The 21042-nt window shown below is 35.1% G+C and overlaps 5 protein-coding genes across 9 annotated transcripts; 3 read left to right on the forward strand and 2 right to left on the reverse strand.

The window, feature by feature from the left end:
- Positions 1–53: 53 nt before the first annotated feature.
- On the reverse strand, positions 54–3189 carry LOC108856972 (SKP1-like protein 21). 5 transcript variants are annotated; one of them, XM_057011416.1, is made up of 11 exons: positions 2830–3187; positions 2337–2591; positions 2023–2131; positions 1907–1937; positions 1623–1814; positions 1425–1535; positions 1254–1323; positions 1011–1099; positions 754–929; positions 515–630; positions 54–378 (listed from the first exon to the last, which is right to left on the reverse strand). In XM_057011416.1, exons 3-11 carry the CDS (start codon positions 2043–2045, stop codon positions 356–358), a joined length of 831 nt encoding a protein of 276 aa, XP_056867396.1. In that variant the 5' UTR covers positions 2046–2131; positions 2337–2591; positions 2830–3187; the 3' UTR covers positions 54–355. The 5 variants fall into 5 exon arrangements, with proteins under 5 accessions (XP_056867396.1, XP_018486390.1, XP_018486389.1 ...); XM_018630888.2 differs by having other exon boundaries at positions 54–427; positions 1907–2131; positions 2830–3189; XM_018630887.2 differs by having other exon boundaries at positions 54–433; positions 1907–2131; positions 2830–3189.
- A 2207-nt stretch (positions 3190–5396) lies between these two features.
- LOC108863438 (aquaporin PIP1-1) lies at positions 5397–7150 on the forward strand. The gene is made up of 4 exons (XM_018637860.2): positions 5397–5805; positions 6155–6450; positions 6568–6708; positions 6792–7150. The coding sequence occupies exons 1-4, from the start codon at positions 5478–5480 to the stop codon at positions 6885–6887; spliced, it is 861 nt and encodes a 286-aa protein (XP_018493362.1). The 5' UTR covers positions 5397–5477; the 3' UTR covers positions 6888–7150.
- Positions 7151–7701: 551 nt separating this feature from the next.
- LOC108863440 (bifunctional L-3-cyanoalanine synthase/cysteine synthase C1, mitochondrial) lies at positions 7702–9655 on the forward strand. Its single transcript, XM_018637862.2, is given in 8 exon segments — positions 7702–8040; positions 8120–8229; positions 8299–8356; positions 8441–8795; positions 8901–8980; positions 9072–9131; positions 9205–9289; positions 9379–9655. Coding segments are annotated over 8 exon segments (963 nt in total). The 5' UTR covers positions 7702–7875; the 3' UTR covers positions 9429–9655.
- Positions 9656–11728: 2073 nt separating this feature from the next.
- Positions 11729–13728, forward strand: LOC108860370 (syntaxin-73). The gene is made up of 9 exons (XM_018634259.2): positions 11729–12078; positions 12148–12273; positions 12353–12509; positions 12737–12822; positions 12907–12975; positions 13068–13112; positions 13189–13251; positions 13325–13401; positions 13496–13728. The coding sequence occupies exons 1-9, from the start codon at positions 11920–11922 to the stop codon at positions 13506–13508; spliced, it is 795 nt and encodes a 264-aa protein (XP_018489761.1). The 5' UTR covers positions 11729–11919; the 3' UTR covers positions 13509–13728.
- Positions 13729–15812: 2084 nt separating this feature from the next.
- LOC108863284 (brassinosteroid-responsive RING protein 1) lies at positions 15813–16595 on the reverse strand. Its single transcript, XM_057010341.1, has one exon. It carries the CDS (start codon positions 16523–16525, stop codon positions 16010–16012), a length of 516 nt encoding a protein of 171 aa, XP_056866321.1. The 5' UTR covers positions 16526–16595; the 3' UTR covers positions 15813–16009.
- Between the last annotated feature and the right edge of the window lie 4447 nt (positions 16596–21042).

Raw genomic sequence — 21042 nt, forward strand, 5'->3', positions numbered from 1 at the left:
AGCTGCTTTGAGTTACTTTCTTTCTCATCTTGTAAGAAAGCTTGTGATGATGATGACTAAAGAAACTTAATATTATTATTCTTTGGTTTAAGAAAATACAGAAAGATAACCAACTAGCTGATTTTTCTCAGCCATTCTGAAGTGGTATACAAAGATTGATCATTAAGAAAAAAAGAAGAGCAAAACTGCATCCTAGGCTCTAGGATTAAGGAAGAAGAAACAAAAGAAAACATACTGTGGGAAGAAAAAAACATTACAGGAGGAACGCAAACACCATTATCTCTAATTGCTTACAAATCTAAATGTGGGGATCACCAAAACTGTTCCAGCCATTGGGCTAACGTTAACATCTTCTTCATTTGTGTCTTGCAGCTGGACCTTCAATGTTTAAAACGGAGGCAAAACCAAACTATCTCCCATCAGTCATCTATAGCTATATCCAAGATTCAGTATGGTATATCTCCCATTGTTACATTAGAGTGTGTGCAATGTGTGTGTGTGTGTGTGTTTGTACCTGTCAATCGCCTTGTATCACCGTTCCCGTTTATGGAGAAGTGCACAGGCTGCCTTTCTTGTCCTACCGACAAAACCCAACTTGAGTTGAGTCTCCTAGCAAACTCCTCTACTTCCCTGTAATTTACATGAAATTTCCACCATTTATTAATTACTACTAAAACTTGCAGGAGATTAATGAAAGCCATTTCTTTGAACCAGACAATGAATAGTTTAAACTAAAAAGGTGATAACTTATACCTATCAAGCATTTCTTTCAAAGCTGGATCAATTTCATCATCTATATAACCATCTTCAAACTCAGCCTTCTTTGAAAAAATATCATCTTCCATACTATGCAAGTTGGATACCCTTCCCAAGCTAGACGAAGAAGTCTCCTCAACACTTCGTTGCTTGGAATGCAAATTATGTGAATCCTAAAGCACAAGGGAACACACTCAGATACTTTGATTACTACTACCAACCAAGAGCAATCAAGAGAGAAACTAGTTTAAAACCTTATTGAAAACTTTGCATGTTCCATTTTTATGCTCCTTCCTTTTCTTGTTCTTCTTTTTGCTCTTGGAAGTATTGACCCCTTTGTGATCTGCAAAAAAAAAAAAAAGATAAACCCAAGATATCATCAACAAGGAGATTACAGAACAAGACAGTGAGAATGAGAATGATCAAGAAGTATATTATTAACACGGAAAATGATCAATAAATAGTTCAAGAGATTATCATGGAGAGATATGAAGTACCCCTGCCATTAATAAACGACAAAAGGTCATCCACAGAACGCTCGTCCACACGTTCTTCAACCTCTATACTCTGCCATGGAAATACCAAAAAAGAAGTATAAAGCTAAAGTTCAATCTTTAAACAAAACAAGTTCCTAACTAATTTTTCAAGTAAAAAAATGCTAAGCAAACCTTAAGTTTTGCTCTTTCTTTCAACTCCTTTCTTTTCTTAGCATACAATCTATTCAAGAGTCGAATACGTGGATCATCCATGGTGTTCTTCAGAGGCTCCAACTTCTCCTCCTGATAAAATCATTACCAAAAAATAAAAAATAAAGACGGAGATGAGAATGTAACATCCTTAAAAAAGAGATGGGTTACATAACATACCTCAGTAAGATCATCAGGCAAATGAAATATTTCACGAATCTCCTCAGGGGATTTGCCCTCAATAATCCGAGCAAGGGCACGACTAGTAAGATCAACCAAAGGCTTCAACTGTAAACTGTCAGCAGCTGAGGTCAACTCGCATAGCCGCTTTGTATCCATCCGCATGAATTTCTCATCATAAACTTTACGTTCCTAAATAGTAAATTACAAACTCTGTCTATGAACAAAAATGATTGATTATTATTTTGATCTCCAGTTGAAAGACAGTGAGTGAGTGAACCAACCTTATTAGAACGTCCAGGTAGTTGATGGAATCTGCAGTAATCAAAAATCAAGCTTAACATGGGAGGATTGACTTTATGGGGAAGAGAGATTGCAGAGTTCTTAGAAGATCCAGCACCCTTCTGAAGCACTTGGTGACATATCATGGGACAGAACATGGCAACCTCTTGTTCCACTTGTTGGATTGATCCATCAGATGTTTCAAGCCATATATAGGATTTCATCATCTGTGTTGATATATGCCACAGAAAGAAAATATAAAAGTAATTAAGACTCTCACTCAGTCCAATGTATAAAGTAAATCAACTAGACATTCAAAAAAAAAATTATAGAGCAAGAATACATTACATAACCACTAGGTCATGTTAAGTTGTTAAACCCATATGATGAAAACTAAAGACTAATCACAATTTTTTTTTAAAAAAAGCTTACATCTGGTTTAATGATGGCCATATCACTTTCCGACATTGATTGGAAGACTTTTAGTTAGTCTTGAGCTATTAATATCTTTATTACAGTACTGCCAAGCTTTGAACGCTTATGGCACTTCCCGCAATACAAAGTGTATATATCTTTTGTTGCTCTCTTGAAGCTTTCTCTCAACTCTTAAACTGGCACGCCAAAACGTTTGCAGGTCAATGAGCATTGAGCTGAAGCAGTTAGTGTCCAGAAACTTTCACACCAAAACTGGTAAAAGAGAGAAGAAAGTCACAATACTTAATCACTGGGAGAACTTTACATTGAATCTGGCAAATTGGCTAATCAATCAATCAATCAACATGCGCATCTAACACAAGTCTAAATTGGCAATTTCATTTCAAAGTCTAAAGTTGTAATATAGAGATTGATAATATCTAAACGATAATAATAATAATAATCGAAGAAGCAGACGACGGATGGAGAGATACGGACGTGTCGTTGTTACCTTACAACCGGAGGAGGTAATGATTGCTGGCGGTGAAGGAGAGAGAAGTGAATCTTGGCGGAGGAGAGAGCACGGCGACGACGGCGGTAGAACAGACCAAAGAGACGGGAGATGATAAAAGAGAGAGAGAGAGAGAGAGAGAGAGAGAGAGAGAGAGAGAGAGAGAGAGAGAGAGAGAGAGAGGCGCGATTAAAGCCACGTGTAGGAGCTGGAATGGCTCATGGCTCGAGATGGTTAAAACGCGGAAACAGAAACTTAGGGTTAGTTAAGTTGTTGATGGAGTCGTTGTGAAGCTCCTTAACTCCAACTTTGCAAGGCTGTGTGGTGTGCTTGTTCCGTCGCTGTCTTTTTCTTCTTTTTTTTTTTTTTATTATTTGTGTTTTGTCTTTTTCAAAAAAATTGGGTATTTAATTTATTCTTCAGGAGATTATCCAAGGCCTGCCATTTTAAGAAGATGCTATATTTGGGTTGAATTTTATGAGCTTTGTTAACCCGTATATACCTGACCCATTTACTAGCCCAAGCTAACGACTTTTTCAAAAATAAATCGTCACGTACAATTATAATTGGGAAAAGCCCAAAGGGAGCCGATACAGATTATATGTGCATTGGTGGTGAGGCCATTCTGTTTTCTTTTTTTTTTTTGTCGGTGAGACCATTCTAAAATGTTTATATCCAACATTTTTATTCCATAGTAGCACAGACAATTGAAACCTCTTGTTCCACTTATTGGATTAGTCCACATGAACAGTTTCAAACCATATACAGAAACAGAAGTTCATCATCTGTGTTTCATATGTGCCACAGAAAAGGATAAAAGAGGTTCATCATCATCAAACTATTCAGTCAAACATAGATACAAATATAACATTCCAAACCAAAATAAAAAACACAATGTGTTACAAGAATATATGATGTAACAACTAACTAACAACGTGGTCATGTAAACTCATCTTATGAAAAATAAAGGCTACTGGCTAAACCCTAAGCCTAAAAAACAAACACTGGAGATATACAAAAAGCTAGGATTGGTTAATGGAGTCAGTGAGGCTCTACAAGGCTAATATATGTTGTTAAGAGACTGTTAGCTACTATATTGTTCTGTATGTCTAATTTGTCGCTCGTTCTTTTGTGTTCTTTTGGTTAGTGAGTTATTTTCATTTTTTATTGATTAGGAAAATGGCACCGCGACGTAACACGGGGATAGTGGGGGTGGCTGGCTGGCTGGCTGAGGTGCCCATGTAATCATCGAATAGCAAACGAGAAATATATTTTTCTAAACTATTAAAATAAAATATATTGAAAGAAAGGACAAATGGCATTAGGTGAATGGACGGCTTTGGATAATGTAAGGCGCCGGCTTTACGTAACATGTCTTATCGTCGATTGACTGGACGGCTATGAATAATTGAGTTTATATTCTCCAACAAAAAGTCCAAAACCATATTTTACACATTCTTTTTTTCTTATTAATGGATCGGTCGTGTCGGGTTGTTCGTAGCCTAGTGGCTGCTGAGCTCTGCCTTCGGACCCTGACGTCGGAGGTTCGACCCCTACTTACCTCAGTTTAAGGATTAAAAGGTCCAAATGTGACCAGTTGACAAAAAAAAAATGGGTCGGTCGTTTTTCTAGTGGTCAGAAATTTTAGGTAAATGTTTCAACTTTAATTTTGGTTTAGAATTTGGATGTACTATGCCAATGTCGATTTGAATTCTGAAACACTATCTTAGTTTCTAATGCCAATGTGATAAAGAACTTGGAGGAAATAAAATGGTAACCAAGAATGGCCCTGACCCTGAAGCCCCACTTGAAAAACAATATAGCAATTAGCAACCACTTAGCTTTTTCTTTTGTTTTCTTCAACCTTGTCTTTCCTATTTGGCAAATAGTACACTACCACTCTATTTTATACACATGTTTTTTTTAATAATAATGAAATCTTAATATAGAAATTAGGATTATGATTTAGAGCAGAATAACATGTATTTGTTCTTAGATTTATTTATTAGTCAACCCTGTAAAGATAATAACACCCATAGAGCCCTTTTTATGAATGGAAGAAGTACAGAATTGATAATTTACTAGTTACTACCATCCGTATTGAAAATGAAGCATAATGCATGATGGTGAGGCCATATTCAGATGCTATTATCCTCTCAATCGCAAGCGCCAGATCATCTAAGCTGGACAATCGCTATTGTTTTCAATTCTCTTTTAATAACACAAGTTGTGTTCGTGGGCCTGTATGTAGCAGTTGGTAACTAAGCAATTATTTAGTGACAACTATGGGAAATTTGTAAAACAATCGACATTGATCTATACATTGTCTTAATACTTAGTTTAAATATTTTATTAAACCAGAAAATAGCTGGAATGTAACACCCAAAACTCTGTCCAAACGCATAATATATCACTCACCCAATAATAGAGTTTTGTCATTTGCATGATGATTGATTACTGTGCAGATAACATAAACAACTTTAATGTTACTGTCAATATTGTCATGGTCTTTATTTTATTTCTGCCATTTCTTTGCATTATCTTCCAACTATAAAGTTCGCCACTCCACTTGTCAAAATTCACCACAAACAGAGAAGAAAACCAAAATCAAAACTACTGGTTTTTGTCTGAGAGAGATCGAACAAAAGATGGAAGGCAAGGAAGAAGATGTTAGAGTTGGAGCTAACAAGTTCCCAGAGAGACAACCAATCGGGACTTCAGCTCAGAGCGACAAGGACTACAACGAGCCACCACCGGCTCCTCTGTTCGAGCCTGGTGAGCTTTCTTCATGGTCCTTCTGGCGAGCTGGTATTGCTGAGTTTATAGCTACTTTCCTCTTCCTCTACATCACTGTTTTGACCGTCATGGGAGTTAAAAGATCACCAAACATGTGTGCTTCCGTCGGAATCCAAGGTATCGCTTGGGCCTTCGGTGGTATGATCTTTGCCCTTGTCTACTGCACCGCCGGTATCTCCGGTAAGTCACTCAACTTAACTTGGTTTGATATAAACTCCCTCGGTTTCAAAATATAATATGTTCAACACAATTTTCGATGTTTAATTCTACAAAAAAAAATTGATGTTTAAAAATACAAGATGTCTTCGAGTTAATTGTTAATTTTATTAAAAACTGTATAACCAATTATATTTATAATATATTTTATAATTGATTTAATTTATATTTTTAATGAAATTTTTAGGTAAAAGTAATTTTCATAAAATGTGTGATTTCACCTAAAACATCTTATATTTTGGAACATAGAAAGTATATATTAGTATTTTGTCCATTTGCCTGATCTTGGAGTGTTTTTTTATGTCACTCTCAGGTGGACACATCAACCCAGCGGTCACTTTTGGTCTGTTCTTAGCTAGGAAGCTGTCACTCACCAGAGCTTTGTACTACATAGTGATGCAGTGCTTGGGAGCCATATGCGGAGCTGGTGTGGTTAAAGGTTTCCAGCCTAATCAATACCAGGCTCTAGGAGGAGGAGCCAACACTGTGGCTCATGGATACACCAAAGGTAGTGGTCTTGGTGCTGAAATCATCGGTACATTCGTCCTCGTTTACACAGTTTTCTCAGCCACTGACGCCAAGAGAAACGCCCGTGACTCTCATGTCCCTGTAAGTAAACAAGTCCACGGAACATTGCTCCTATAAACAAGATGAAATGATTTAACATTTTACAGCTTTAAGTGTAAATATTGTTGCTTATCTGCTTGTTTGTGACAATTTGTGCAGATTCTTGCACCACTCCCAATCGGGTTTGCGGTTTTCTTGGTTCACTTAGCAACCATCCCAATCACTGGCACAGGCATCAACCCAGCTAGAAGTCTTGGAGCTGCAATCATCTACAACAAAGACCATTCCTGGGACGACCACGTGAGTTTTATATACCAATCTCATTCCAAACTAGGTCTCATTCATTTTTTTCTGACAATTTCAATTTTTTTTGGCCATGTCAGTGGGTGTTTTGGGTTGGACCCTTCATTGGTGCTGCACTTGCTGCTCTTTACCATGTGATTGTCATCAGAGCAATCCCCTTCAAGTCCAGAAACTAAGTTAAAACAAAACATCAAGTCCTCTGGTTCTGGTCCAGTGTCCTAAGTTGCTTATATTGTTATTCCATATGTGTAAAATGTGTGTATGTATGAACGTATGTGCGTGCCCTCTCCTTTGCTATTGCTTAAGGCAATCAATGTAACTTGTAAACAAAGAAGAACATCTCAAAAGTTCAACATAAATCATTCTTGAGAGTTATGAAATGTTTTATTTCTTAGAATCAAAATGGTTCGTTTTCAAAATTCATCAGATTTAGTGTTATTTTAGTTTTAGTTTAGGTTTTTAGGTCAAATTGTTTTCGTTTTAAACGTGATAGACTGTAGTGTCACCTACTTCGCCAAGGAAAATGGTCCCGGGTGTCCCTTATCACATGCTTTACAACAAAGCCAGAAGATTCCATGACAAATAATTAATTTAACTGTATAAGAAAAGAAGTTAAAATTTGCAACAGTTGACAGCATAATAAGTGAAAGATGCATGACTAGTTTGTATAGATATCTGACAAGAACCCTTCACTTACCACCGATATTACATTTGCATAACACTCAACGTGAAACAAGGATCGCTCGATAATTCATATTTTTCCGTAAAACAAATATTAACAACCCTTCACTTACCACCGATGTTAGTGTTCTTTTCAAAATATATTTACAAGATAAGAAGTGAATCTCAACACCCAATAAGAATTCAGTTCAAACAGAATCATTGTATTACCCACGTGAATGATGTATTACCCACGTAAATGATAACGCCTACACTTTTGTCTCTACCCATTTTGATAAGTAGAGATTTTTTTTGTGGGTTGAACTAGCTGAAACATCAAGAAAGGACGATTCTACTATATTTGTCTTAATTCCTCGTATTTAGAGCCATTTATATGATTGGTTTGCTTCTCCACCTTTGACTCATCTTCTCCTACTCTGCTATAGACTTTTGGCTTCTCTCTCTCTCTCTTCGAACTTTGTTTCCTGCTCTGTTTATTCACCAATGGCTACTGTTTGGAGGAGGCTGCTGACGAAAGAGACGATCCCCCGCATCAGGCAAAGCACGAGGAAGCTCTTCTCCACCGATGCATCTTCTTCTTTCGCTGAAAGACTCAGAAACCTTCCCAAAGAGTTCCCTGCAACTCAAGCCAAACGCGATGCTTCTCTGGTAAAAGAAAAAAAACTTTGTTGCTTGAAAATATGATCTTCTTCCGATGTTGACTGATCAAATCTGTCTTGTGTTGTAGCTCATCGGAAGAACTCCACTCGTGTTCCTCAACAGAGTCACTGAAGGATGTGGAGCTTATATTGCGGCCAAGCAAGAACATTTCCAGCCTACTTGTAGCGTCAAAGACAGGTGAGACTCTGAACTCATAATCTTAGGACATAATAACCGTTGACTTTTGGTTGGTTCTGTTGTGTCCAGACCAGCTTTAGCTATGGTTGCAGATGCAGAGAAGAAAAACCTTATCACTCCTGGAAAAGTAATCATCGTTTTGTATTTCATACTTAAATCTCAAATTTAATGGTGAATTAACTTATTATATAAGTGATGTTTTTGTTTTCAGACAACATTGATAGAGCCAACTTCAGGAAACATGGGAATAAGTATGGCTTTCGTGGCGGCTATGAAAGGATATAAGATTATAATGACAATGCCTTCTTACACCAGCATGGAGAGGAGAGTGACGATGAGATCTTTTGGTGCTGAGCTTGTTCTCACTGATCCAACCAAAGGAATGGGTGGAACCGTTAAGAAAGCTTATGATCTTCTTGAGAGTACTCCTGATGCTCATATGTTGCAACAGTTTGCTAATCCTGCAAACACTCAGGTACTCAAAAGAGTTCTAGTAGATCATTAGGTCATGTAGATATATGGAGTGGAGCCTGCTGAAAGTAACATACTCAATGGTGGCAAGCCAGGTGCATTTTATTTGTTTATCCTCTTTGATTGCTTGTGATTTAAGTTAATGGAAGATCCTAGTATATGCGGTTGCTGATGGTTAGAGTTTTAAACTTTTGAGTTAGGTCCACATGCTATCACAGGCAATGGGGTTGGATTTAAACCAGATATCTTGGATATGGATGTTATGGAGAGCGTTCTTGAGGTAAATGTTACTGATAAGGTTCCATGCGTTTGTGTTCTAATCAACTTGTGAAATGCTTACGTGTTTGAGTATACATGTGCGAGAGGAACAGGTTAGTAGTGAGGATGCTATAAAAATGGCTAGACAATTGGCATCGAAAGAAGGTCTCATGGTGAGTTTTCTTTTTGGAGATTAGTTTGTTTGTGTTTGTTTTCTGGTGCTGACTATGGAAACATAACTTGTAGGTTGGAATATCATCGGAGGCTAACACCGTGGCAGCAATAAGACTGGCGAAAATGCCAGAGAACAAAGGCAAACAAACTCATTGTGGTAAGAGAGGAAACAAACAAACAACTGTTCTTGAGTTCTTTTATGATATGTGTTATGTTTTATTTGTGTTTGTGTATTGTATTGAACAGACGGTTCATGCGAGCTTTGGGGAGAGATATCTGTCGTCTGTTCTGTTTGATGAGCTGAGGAAAGAAGCAGAAGCTATGAAGCCAGTTTCGGTGGACTGATTTGGTTTTGGTTGATGAAGAGACTCTTCACTATATAATATCTTATCTTGGGAGCAAAATATTATGACATAACCCACCAAAAACCAAAGTGTTATAAGTACTGTGTTTATTTTATAGACATTGGAAGAATAATTTATGTTGATGAGGAATATTGGAAATAAAAGCATTTTGTGGCTCAGATAGAGATTGTTGTGCTGGTAAAATGCAGCCATTGAGTTTATGTTGGTAATGCGAGTACAATACTTATAATACTTTTTGGGAGAAAATGAGAGTATTGTTCAAAATTCAAACCAATAATTGTATAAACCCAAAAAGGGAAGATATAAATCAAATCAAATCAAAACTACAAATGCAACATTCCAATGTTCTATTATAACATGATTATATGAATCATATATAACGTCATTTTGAATGTTTATATTTTTATTTTACTTCAGCAATATATTTAATCAGTTATGTTTTCTAGACTATTGAATTTATGTTTTTAGAATGTTTTGGTTTCTGTATGATATGTTTTTGATGTTATATAGAATTAGATGAAAATCTATGTATAGATGTATGTGAGCATATTACACAAATTGTGAAGAACATTTTAATGTTGTCTAACTACATTTTGAATTGATTTTGTAGTGCAAATTTATGAGTAAACACATTGAAAATTTGAAAGGGAAATAACAATATGAAACAATATGCACAAAATGATCATTTTCTTTCTTGGCCTATTATATTATGGTTATTGATTAGAAATATTATATGATATTTAATATTTTAATTTGCTATCACAATAAGAAATGAAACTCTAATTATGGCATACGTCAATTCAACGAATAGGAACATGTTGTAGAGTTTTATGATCTTATTTCTTATGTCCATGGAAATTGACTGTCCATCTTTGATATATATTGTCCACAATAAACATGGTGTAATTCTAATTCAATATATTGTGTTTTGCATTCTGTGTTTATCTTGTGAGGAGTATATATTGGAAAGAAAGTGGATAGCAACATATGTAATTTGTATACAAAGATTCTGATATAAGGAAGCTCTTGAAATATGTGAAGACTAAATTGAAAAATTTGAAGAGTAATATGAATTTAATATCATTCTGAGATATTTTATTTACATATTAATGATATTAGAATAATATAATCTATTAAAACTGAAGTATAAATAATACTTAGCTTTTAATTTTGCACAAAATACTATTTCATGCCACTCTAATTAAAACACGTTGTTTTTAATATATTCAATAATAAGTTTTTCATTAACTTGATAATCCAGTTTATTTCGAAACCCATAATTTCTACTGTTTGATTAGAAATAAAAGTTTGTATTTGTTTGGGCTTTTAATAACTATATGGTCTAGATAATAAATAATAACTATAACTATATCAAAGAAAACCAAAAGCGAAATGTTTATATTCATGGACGCAAAACACATATTTTGTTTTATAATAGATTTTATAATATTTTTATAATATTTTTTACTTTTAATCTCTTCTTATGATTGAATGCATTCTTTTACTTGGTTTCATTATTATTTTAGTTTCTCTATATACCATTTTTGTTTTTAAAATTTTTAAAAACTCTTTGAAAAAAATTATTTATAATATGATTTAATAAAACCCACAAGTATACTTATACCTCTAATATTTTACTGTTGAATTTATAAAATAAATTAAATGAAAATATACAATAAAAATAACACAATCTCATAGTTTATATATGAAAAGCTAATCACATTGGACAAAGACTCATCAATGTCAAACTTAAATAACATATTAATCTATAACATACTAAGTATAAACAATTACATCTATCTTATTTTCAAAAATTAAAACATGACTATGAAAAATAAACACCTGCGCGCCCACGTGGTAAAGCTGCATTCCAAGTAAATTACAAAGCCATAGTTCATAGCTTCTACAACCAGTGTGGATTTGTCCCAAAAGGAGCAATATGCATACTCTTTGGCTATAATACATTCTAAAGGCAAAAAGGACAAATAAGTTAAAACACAAGATAAATTTTGTTTACCAGTATTGCTATACGTTTATAGTTTGAGGAAGGACATTAAGCACCGGTCCATAACTCATGTCCTGTCACGAGCAGCCATTACATACACAACAAATGATTCTATTTCATTTGACAAGTGAGAACTAAGTGAACACTAACAAAAAAAATGATCATTGACCAATAGCATCACTACAGAATCAAAACACTTTGACTTGAAAAAAGGAAAATAATCCTAACTAAATAAAAGCGAATCAGAGCATACCCACGTGGCAATAGATCCAACGGCCAGGAAAAGATCTCTCGTTCTCTCTTCATATACAGAAGCCACGAAATATTGACTCTGTAACTGCTTTGCTCACATTCAAAACAGAGTTTTTTCTTTTCTTTTGTCTGCAGAAGAATATCCTTAAAGCGTTTTGCTGAACAATGGGGTTGGTTGATTTGATCACTAGGGTTGACTCAATCTGCAAAAAGTACGAGAAATACGATCTCGACAAACAGAGAGAAGCTAACATCTCCGGCGACGACGATGCTTTCTCTCGTCTCTACTCCTCCTTCGAATCTGCACTCGAAACTCTTCTTCAGGTTCTTGTCTCTCTCGTTAACGTTTCTGTCTCGTAACCATATGATTCTGATGAAACGTTAAATCGTTAGAAAACGGAGGACTTCTCGTCTGAGACGAACAGAGCAAAAGCTGTAGCGATGAACGCGGAGATACGAAGAACGAAAGCTCGTTTGCTCGAAGGTGTTCCTAAACTGCAGAGGCTTGCTCTCAAAAAGGTTTCGTACATTTTCACAAGTTTAATAGTTTTGAATCTTGTGTTACGTCTAAATGAGAATGTTTTTTTTTTAATTTTAGGTTAAAGGGCTCTCACATGAAGAGCTTGATGTTAGAAATGATTTGGTTTTGTCGTTGAGAGAGAAGATTGAGGATTTACCAGAAGGCTCTGTTCCTGCAAATGGTTGGACTGCTTCAACATCGTACACTAACATCAGATTCGACGCGAATCTCTCTGGTAATACATATATATATATATAGGCCTTATTCCTTTGAGGCCAGTTGCAGTTTTTTTAAGGTTGTTGTTCGTTTTACTGTCGCGAAAGAAAAAATAAGGACTAGAAATTAAAAATTTACGCGACCTGCGATACCATATGCAAACGAGCATGACAATATCGTTTTCTCTTGTATTTTATAACTTATAAGTGTCTCTGTAGTTAAGAAAGACTTGTTCAACTGTATCAGATGACAGAGTCGATAGTGAATATTTCCAGCGCACTGAAGAGTCTGATCAGTTTAAACAAGAACACGAGATGAGAAGAGTGAAGCAGGCAAGTTTGTGGTCTGTGTGTTGCATGTTATCATCACTTGGTGTGTAATGATATATATCAAGAGTCTAACTAGTGTGGAAGCAGGATCAAGGATTGGATTTCATAGCTGAAGGGTTGGATACACTCAAGAACATGGCTCAAGACATCAATGAGGTTGATTTTTTTGTTTATTTTGTTGCTGTTTTTGGTTCCCTTTTATTGATCATATATCGTAGTGATTTTTCTTAATGATATATACATTACAGGAACTTGATCGACAAGAACCACTCGTGGATGAAATAGATTCAAAGGTTAGTGAACAACATTTCTTGATCTAGTATCGCTGCCAAACAAGATTCCTTTTTATTGATTTGGTATACCATTCAGATTGATAGGGCAGCTACTGACTTGAAAAGCACCAATGTGAGGCTCAAGGATACTGTAACTAAGGTAATACCCTAAGATCGAGATCAAAGTAAAATGTATTTCACAAAATTTCTCATTGTATTCTATTTGATTCTAGCTGAGATCGAGCCGCAACTTCTGCATAGACATTACCCTATTATGCATACTCCTTGGAATCGCTGCCTTCATTTACAAGTAACGGCTTCTTTCTGCTAACGATCTTGAGACTAGAATGTTAGACACTTGAAATCTTGCTTCATTTCCCTTATAATTGTTTGGGATTTTGCAGCTCGGTAAAATGAAAGCTGGTAATGCCACATGACACAATGCATGCACACGCATAGAAGCATGTTCATGTTAAGACTCAAATGAGCGAACTTTCAGTTTTCATCTGTCTTATTATACAGCCATTATAATCTATCTTTGGTGTCTGCTAAACTAAACCAAATATAATATTCCAGTTAACAACTTATGATCAATTCACTTCAGTTATTTCGGTTTTCAATTTTATTCAGTTGTGAGCATAGTAACACATATATAGATATGTTATTTTATTTTTCTTGTCCAAGGCATCAAACACTAATATTTAACATGATCCAAAAGAGGACAAATCTTTTTGAGTAACCCGATCAGCAGTCTCTACGTCTCCTACGCAAGTCTCTAGATATTATATTGATGTGCAAAGACAAGCTTGAGTGTATGGACTTGTTCTCATGTAGACTAATTGAATGAGAGAATACATTACATAATCCAAGTGGATGAGCTCCTACTCTACGAGAAAAAAGAATACTTGACATAGATTGCAAAAAAAAAATCCCATAATTATCCCAGCAGAGTCATTTCAAATCTTAGCCAAGTCCAGATGGTAATGCGATCCAGATGATAGCAATATTGTAATTAATATTGACTCCTAAGTGGAGGCAACCACTCCGCTACGGGTTCTAACTTTTGGTGAGGTTTTTGTACAACCATTGTTTATACTAGAGTCTAGAGATATTGTCATCATATTATAGGGACTGTTTGTGCGCGTATATACACCATATATGGACTAGGAGTCTACTACCATCTAGGGTAACTCAAACTGCTTTGTTGTTGCTGTTTGATAGGTTGATTAGAAAGTAGATTCTCTAGTACATAAAATCTAGAGCAGTTCCATGATATAGGATGATGATGATTTGTAATAGTCACCTTTTCAATCATTGCCCAAATAGTTAAATGCCACTTGATCCAGGTTTAACCTACCCACTTTCAATTGTCTTTCTCTACATAAGATTTCAAAGTATTCTCTTCTCTCTGCCAAATTTCAACCACACGTGCAGTAAAATGTTGCGTATACTGATTCTCAGTTATAAGATGAATTTCAGAACATTAAGACTGGGATTAACTTTCATTTTATGTTTATTAATTTCAGGTTTTATTTATCATGTAAAAGCATAATATCACCCTGTTCTACATTGAGACGGTTTTTCATATTATATAATATGAATTTCTAAGCAAACCTTTTTGGTACTAATGTTAAAAACTCTTTTAACTTAAACCATATTTGAACTTAAAAACTCTTTCACACTCAAAAAATATGCATTTATTTCAGTTACCATTTATTTCAGTTACCTATGCAGATAGAAATATGCATTTATTTCTTTTTAGGTTGGTCCTTGAACCAGGGTTTTCATTTCGGATCACGATTAGATTCGTAGTCAATGAATCAGAAGTGGTCGGATTTCGAGGTATATGGATTTTTTGATATATTTTGTGTTGAAATAAAACATGTTTGATTAGTTAATGAATGAGAAGTAGTTTATTACGTTTGAAATTGACTGATCGATCTGCAGACCAAGCATATTTCGATCTGCAGACCAAGCCTTTACACATTACCATGATCCATTGAATTTAGAGTACTTTTGTTTTTTTTTTGTAACACAGATACTTTTGGTTAAATCTAAAGATAACAAGTGAGACTGACTTTGAATTTTTTTTGTCACAATGACTTTGAAATATTTATTACCATAATTTACAAAATAATACAGATGTGGTCACTCATTGCTCAGTGGTCAGAAACAAGTACTGACACGATCTTAACTACTCCTGTTAAAAAGTTAATTTTATCACTAAATTAAATGTTACTCCATTTATGTATTGATAACTATCAGAAATAAATTTTTTTTTGGTGACAAAAAAAAAATTTATTGTGACAAAAAAAAAACTATCAGAATTAATTAAAACAGGATAAGTTTCCATAAATAGAAATTTAAGTTCATAACTTTCAATCTGCAAATAACACTTGACTAGACTTTTTTTTGAACAACAAAAAAAAAAAAAAAGTCTAGTCAAGTGTTATTTGCAGATTGAAAGTTATGAACTTAAATTTCAGATATATTTGACTAGACTAAAACTTGGATCAGATCAGTTTATCCAGATATATTTTATTTTGCTTTTAGTTTGTTTTTAGGTTTTCAGATACTTTTTGTATTTTACTTCAGTTTTTGAGTTTGGTTCGCACAGTTTATCTAAATGGATAACTCAACCCATATATTAAATTTTCAATATCAATTTTTTTTGGTTGCAATAAGATTTTATACAAATCATCTCTATTATATACTAAAAAGTAAACAAACTACTTCGATTTCATTTTTTGATTTGGTAATGTTTATTGCTCATATCATTCATATGTATATCTAACAAACACATGAAAGCGTGGCAAATCTAATGTTAGCAAGGGTGAAAAAAGCAAATTTAAAAGTACAGGGGTGAAAAGTCAAAAAGAAAAAAGACACAAGGAGGAGGGAAAAGAAGCCGTCTCTCTCTATAGTTCCGTCACGGGACAGTACTCGCTGTGGAAGTCATGAACACCCGAAGCAGCCCACAGCCGTTGATTAAACTCTTCTTGCATCTCATCCGGAACAAACGGCGTTCTACAGAGAGGACACGTCTTCTGATCGTGATCCATCCAACGGTCGAGACAGCTCCGGTGGAATATGTGCCTGCAGTTTCTCAGCCACCGGATCTCTTGCTCTCCTTCGAACTCGTAGAGACAGACGGCGCAGCTTTCCGGCAGATCCTCGCCGGAGACGTCTTCGAACTTGATGACGGGTAAGATCTCGCGGATTAGGAGGGCGGAGAAGGGGGAGCGGGGTTCGGTGGGTGTTCGGGTCGGGTGAGATGTGTGGTCGGGCCAGGTTTGGTCCATTTCGAGGAAGTCGGAGAGGCCCAAGAAGCGGAAGAGAGAGAAGAGGACGGTTCTGATGAAACTGAGTAGGGAGAGTGTTTGTACGAAGAGCTTCGGGATGAAGACCTCTGTGTAGCCTACGGGAAAGCCCATCGGAGCTAGAGGGAGAATAGAGAGAGAGAGGGTGAGTGAGCTCTGGTTAATAAAGGTTGAGTTTTTTAATAAAATACAGAGAGTTTCTTTTATAGAGCAGGTGAGAGGAAAAGGAAGAAGAAGAAGGGATTAAACGACGTCGTGTCAGGGAGGACCGCTTTGCTAAAGTTAACTGAGTGTGACGTTTTTACGTGAAGGGAAAAGGAAGGTAAGAGTTTGACTGTATTTTTTTTGTGAGTGAACTTTTGTTTTTGTTTTCGAACACAATATTTTCTGAGTGAACATTTATTCTAATTTTTTTTTAAGTATATTTTGTGTTACTCTGGTTTGACCAAAATTTTAACAATTAAGTGAAATAACCTTTTATCATATTACTCTAATTATTATTCAAACAAGAAAAATACACACTCAAACCTTATTTCTTTTAAAACATATACTACATCTCTTTTTTCACCTATTTTTTACACTATTATACTCTGAATAGTAAATACCAACGAGACCCTAAAATGGGAAAAGCAACAAAGGGAACAAAGATTGGTCCGTGAGATGTGAATCTGTCACCAACGTTATTAGATTATTTTATTCGTCTGCGTGCGTCTCTACTGTGTTACCATGTTTAGGAATATAAACATCGGCAAGTTGCACGACGACCGGCACACGTGGTACGTGCGGTTGATAGGAGAGGTTGATGTGGATGTGGTTTCGTCCTATTATTCATTGTTTTATATGAAATTCATTGCATATTACTATTCGGCTGAATCAGGATGTGGTTTGGTATTCGTTGTATATTGCTATTTTACACGTGAAGTTTACTCCAAGACAGTAGAAAGATCAAAGACCGGGTACGTACGTCCTCGATATCTGGACATTTATTTCATCGAACCACAAAGAATGCATCGTTATATTTGAAAACAAAGTGTGTTAATATGATCAACATCGTTAACTACTAGTTTAGTGAAGAAAAAAAAATCCAACGGCTGGGCTACGTTACGTGAATCATACGTCAAAAGAGTTCTGTCTGATGCCCAGTCTCTATTAGCATTTACCGAGAATTTTGCTTTTCCTCTTAGGGTTCCTTTCATTCTTTTCTTTTACTTCATAACAAAGGATGGAATATAATTCTCAAAAAAAACAACAAAGGATGGAATATAGGACTTTAAATCAACATTGAAACTTACGTGTACCTTGTAATTAGGGGTGGGCACTTTACCCGATACCCGAGGTGGCACCCGAATCCGACCCGAAAAATCCGAACCGAAATCCGAACCGAAGTAGCAAAATACCCGAACGGGTATTGAATTATAAGAGATTGGATATCCGAACCCGAACGGGTAATACCCGAACCCGAATGGATATCCGAAAATAACCGAACTTATGTACTATTAACCATATATTCATAGTTTACTTCTCTAATTTTATTCAAAATACTTATATCACTACAAGAAAACACCCGGAATTCCGACGGCGGTTCCGACGGACACAAAAGTCGTCGGATGTTTTTGACGACTTTCAGACCGATTTCCGACGAAAACGAAAAATATGAAGTCGTCGGTATTCCGTCAATATATTCTGACGGAATACCGAGGAAAAGAGGTCTGTCGGTATATTCCGACGATATTACGACGACATTCTGATAAAACATGGTTCGTCGGTATTCCGTCAGAATATACTGACGGAATACCGACGATATTTCGATCAACATATATAACCGTTGGGGTCGTCGGAAATTCGTCGGTGTATTCTGACGGAATACCGACGACATAAGATTTCATAAAAGTTTTGATATGTCCTCGGTAATCCGTCAGAAAATACTGACGACATTCTGATGGACTGGACATGTCCGTCGGAATGTCGTCAGTATTTTCTGACGGATTACCGAGGACATATGGTTTCATTGAATTTTCGATATGTCCTCGGTAATCCGTCAGAGTCCAGTCCGTCGGAATGTCGTCGGTATTTTCTGACGGATTACCGAGGACATGTGTTTCTACAAAATTTCAAACATGAAAATCTACAAATTTATATGTCAAAAGTATGAAAATAACACATGATAAGTCTTTAGTATAGTATTAGATCGCAACCGTTCAAATATAACAACTCATTTAAATATTTATGTATGCATATCATTATTTTCACAACATCTCATCTTAACATTCATATACTTATACAATCATATATATAATCTTACACTACAAAAAAATGTTGTTGTGTTAAATCATGTTATAAAAATATATTTATTGTTAAATCTTTATGCAAATACTATATTTCTTATCAAAGATTTGGATTTTGCATTTAGAAACTTGAAACCAACCCCTAAACACTAAGTCGTCGGAATTCCGTCAGAATTTTCTGACGGATTACCGAGGACATATGGTTTCATTGAATTTTCGATATGTCCTCGGTAATCCGTCAGAAAATACCGACGACATTCCGACGGACATGTCCAGTCCGTCAGAATGTCGTCGGTATTTTCTGACGGATTACCGAGGACATGTGTTTCTACAAAATTTTAAACATAAAAATCTACAAATTTATATGCCAAAAGTATGAAAATAACACATAATAAGTCTTTAGTATAGTATTAGATCGCAACCGTTCAAATATAACAACTTATTTAAATATTTATGTATGCATATCATTGTTTTCACAACATCTCATCTTAACATTCATATACTTATACAATCATATTTATAATCTTACACTACAAAAAAATGTTGTTGTGTTAAATCATGTTATAAAAATATATTTATTGTTAAATCTTTATGCAAATACTATATTTCTTATCAAAGATTTGGATTTTACATTTAAAAACTTGAAACCAACCCCTAAACACTAAGTCTTCGGAATTCCGTCAGAATGGGTCGTCAGTATTCCGTCGAAAAATACTGACGGACAATATATCCGTCGGTATTCTAATTTCCCCGGGAAAACCAAACCGCGTGAAAATTTTCGCGAACCGCCTTTTCGTATATATTTAATGATTCTGACGGAATACTGACGAACTTCGTCCGTCAGAATTATTAAATATAAAAAACCCTTCTTCTTCTTCTTCTTCGTTATCACCGCCTCTCTCTCAAACCTCTCCGCGATTCCTCTCCTTCTGACGGCGATTCCGGCCAAACTCAAGCTCCCTTCACCGGTGAATCACCTCCTCATCCTCATATCTCTTCTCCAAACCCCTAATCATGTAAGAATCATCCCCTCCTCATCTAATCTCAAGTTTTTAGGGTTTTGGTTTTTAGATTTTAGGTTGTTTGATTGTAAACCTGAATTTTAGGTTGTTTGATTGTAAATTCTAGGATTGAATGGATAGTTTAGGATATATATGTTTGGATTGTTGTTTGGTTTGTTGTTTATTTTTTTGGATTTTTTTGGTGTTTTGGTTAAAATTCAAAACGTTTTTCAAGTTTTAAAATGTTTTTTTGATTTTTTAAACGTTTTTTTATTTTTAAAAACGTGTATATGATTTATAAAAACGTTTTTATGATTTTTTCAAACGTTTTTTGATTTTTTCAAACGTTTTTTGATTTTTTAATATATTTTTATTTTTAAAAACGTGTATATGATTTTTAAAAATGTTTTTATGATTTTTTCAAAACGTTTTTCAAGTTTACAGTATATATAGAATTCTTTATAATTTTTATACACACACATATATATATATATATATATATATATATATATATATATTTTTTAATATTTTATAAAGTTTTATACATATATATGTATAAATCATGTATAATAAAAAATTTAACAATTTTTTATAATTTTATACATATATATATATATATATATAAAATTTTAATATTTTATAATTCTTATACACATATATATATAAATTTTTAATATTTTATAATTTTTATACATATATATGTATAAATCATGTTTAATAATGGCGGTTTTTTGATCGAAGCAAATGAGGGTAATCCCGTTGATAATCTCCAACTCATCAAGGTGACTCACACTAACAAGAAGACGGGTCAAATCCAAGACGTTGTCATCAAAGGTGTCGTTGAGATGGTGGAAACTGAAATAGCATCTCAGTCTTAGTCTCAGCCTCTCTCTGATGACGGCGATTCTACAGGAGCGTCAACCAACTTGTCTCGATTGCAAATCAATGAGATGGTTGGAAAGGTAAATTTCAAAATTAATAAGTTTATTTTATAAGGTAGTTTATAACTAACTTTAAATATTTTTGTAGGCCATTCCTAAAAGGAAAGGAGACCGTTTAGTTGGGCTGGCCCGCCGTGCTTCTTCGTATCCGACATCTTCTTCGCAAGCTCCGTATGCCGTTCCCATGATTCTCGAGGAGCTGCATGACAAAGATGAACGGATTGTGGCATTGGAGCAGCAGAACGCCACTATCCTTACCGAGAACCAAACCATCCTTCTGAGCTGGCATCGCAAAAGAAGACCACGCAGAGATCATGGAGAAGCTAAACCGTTTGTTTCCTTCGATCAGTTCTTAGTTTTTTCTGAATTTTAAAACTTTCTGAATGTTTTTTTTCTATTTCGGT

Source organism: Raphanus sativus, chromosome 5, assembly GCF_000801105.2.
Source record: "Raphanus sativus cultivar WK10039 chromosome 5, ASM80110v3, whole genome shotgun sequence".
NCBI classification, from domain to species: Eukaryota; Viridiplantae; Streptophyta; class Magnoliopsida; order Brassicales; family Brassicaceae; genus Raphanus; species Raphanus sativus.

Coding starts and splice junctions, on each gene's coding strand:
- LOC108856972 (XM_018630886.2), bottom strand. CDS start 2,372: ATGTCGGAAAGTGATATGGCCATCATTAAACCAGAT. Junction 1,324..1,424: donor AAGAAAGAGCAAAACTTAAG/GTTTGCTTAGCA, acceptor TTTCCATGGCAG/AGTATAGAGGTTGAAGAACG. Junction 631..753: donor TTGAAAGAAATGCTTGATAG/GTATAAGTTATC, acceptor TGTAAATTACAG/GGAAGTAGAGGAGTTTGCTA.
- LOC108863438 (XM_018637860.2), top strand. CDS start 5,478: ATGGAAGGCAAGGAAGAAGATGTTAGAGTTGGAGCTAACAAGTTCCCA. Junction 5,806..6,154: donor CTGCACCGCCGGTATCTCCG/GTAAGTCACTCA, acceptor TGTCACTCTCAG/GTGGACACATCAACCCAGCG. Junction 6,709..6,791: donor ACCATTCCTGGGACGACCAC/GTGAGTTTTATA, acceptor TGGCCATGTCAG/TGGGTGTTTTGGGTTGGACC.
- LOC108860370 (XM_018634259.2), top strand. CDS start 11,920: ATGGGGTTGGTTGATTTGATCACTAGGGTTGACTCAATCTGCAAAAAG. Junction 13,113..13,188: donor TGGATGAAATAGATTCAAAG/GTTAGTGAACAA, acceptor TATACCATTCAG/ATTGATAGGGCAGCTACTGA. Junction 13,252..13,324: donor TCAAGGATACTGTAACTAAG/GTAATACCCTAA, acceptor ATTTGATTCTAG/CTGAGATCGAGCCGCAACTT.
- LOC108863284 (XM_057010341.1), bottom strand. CDS start 16,525: ATGGGCTTTCCCGTAGGCTACACAGAGGTCTTCATCCCGAAGCTCTTC.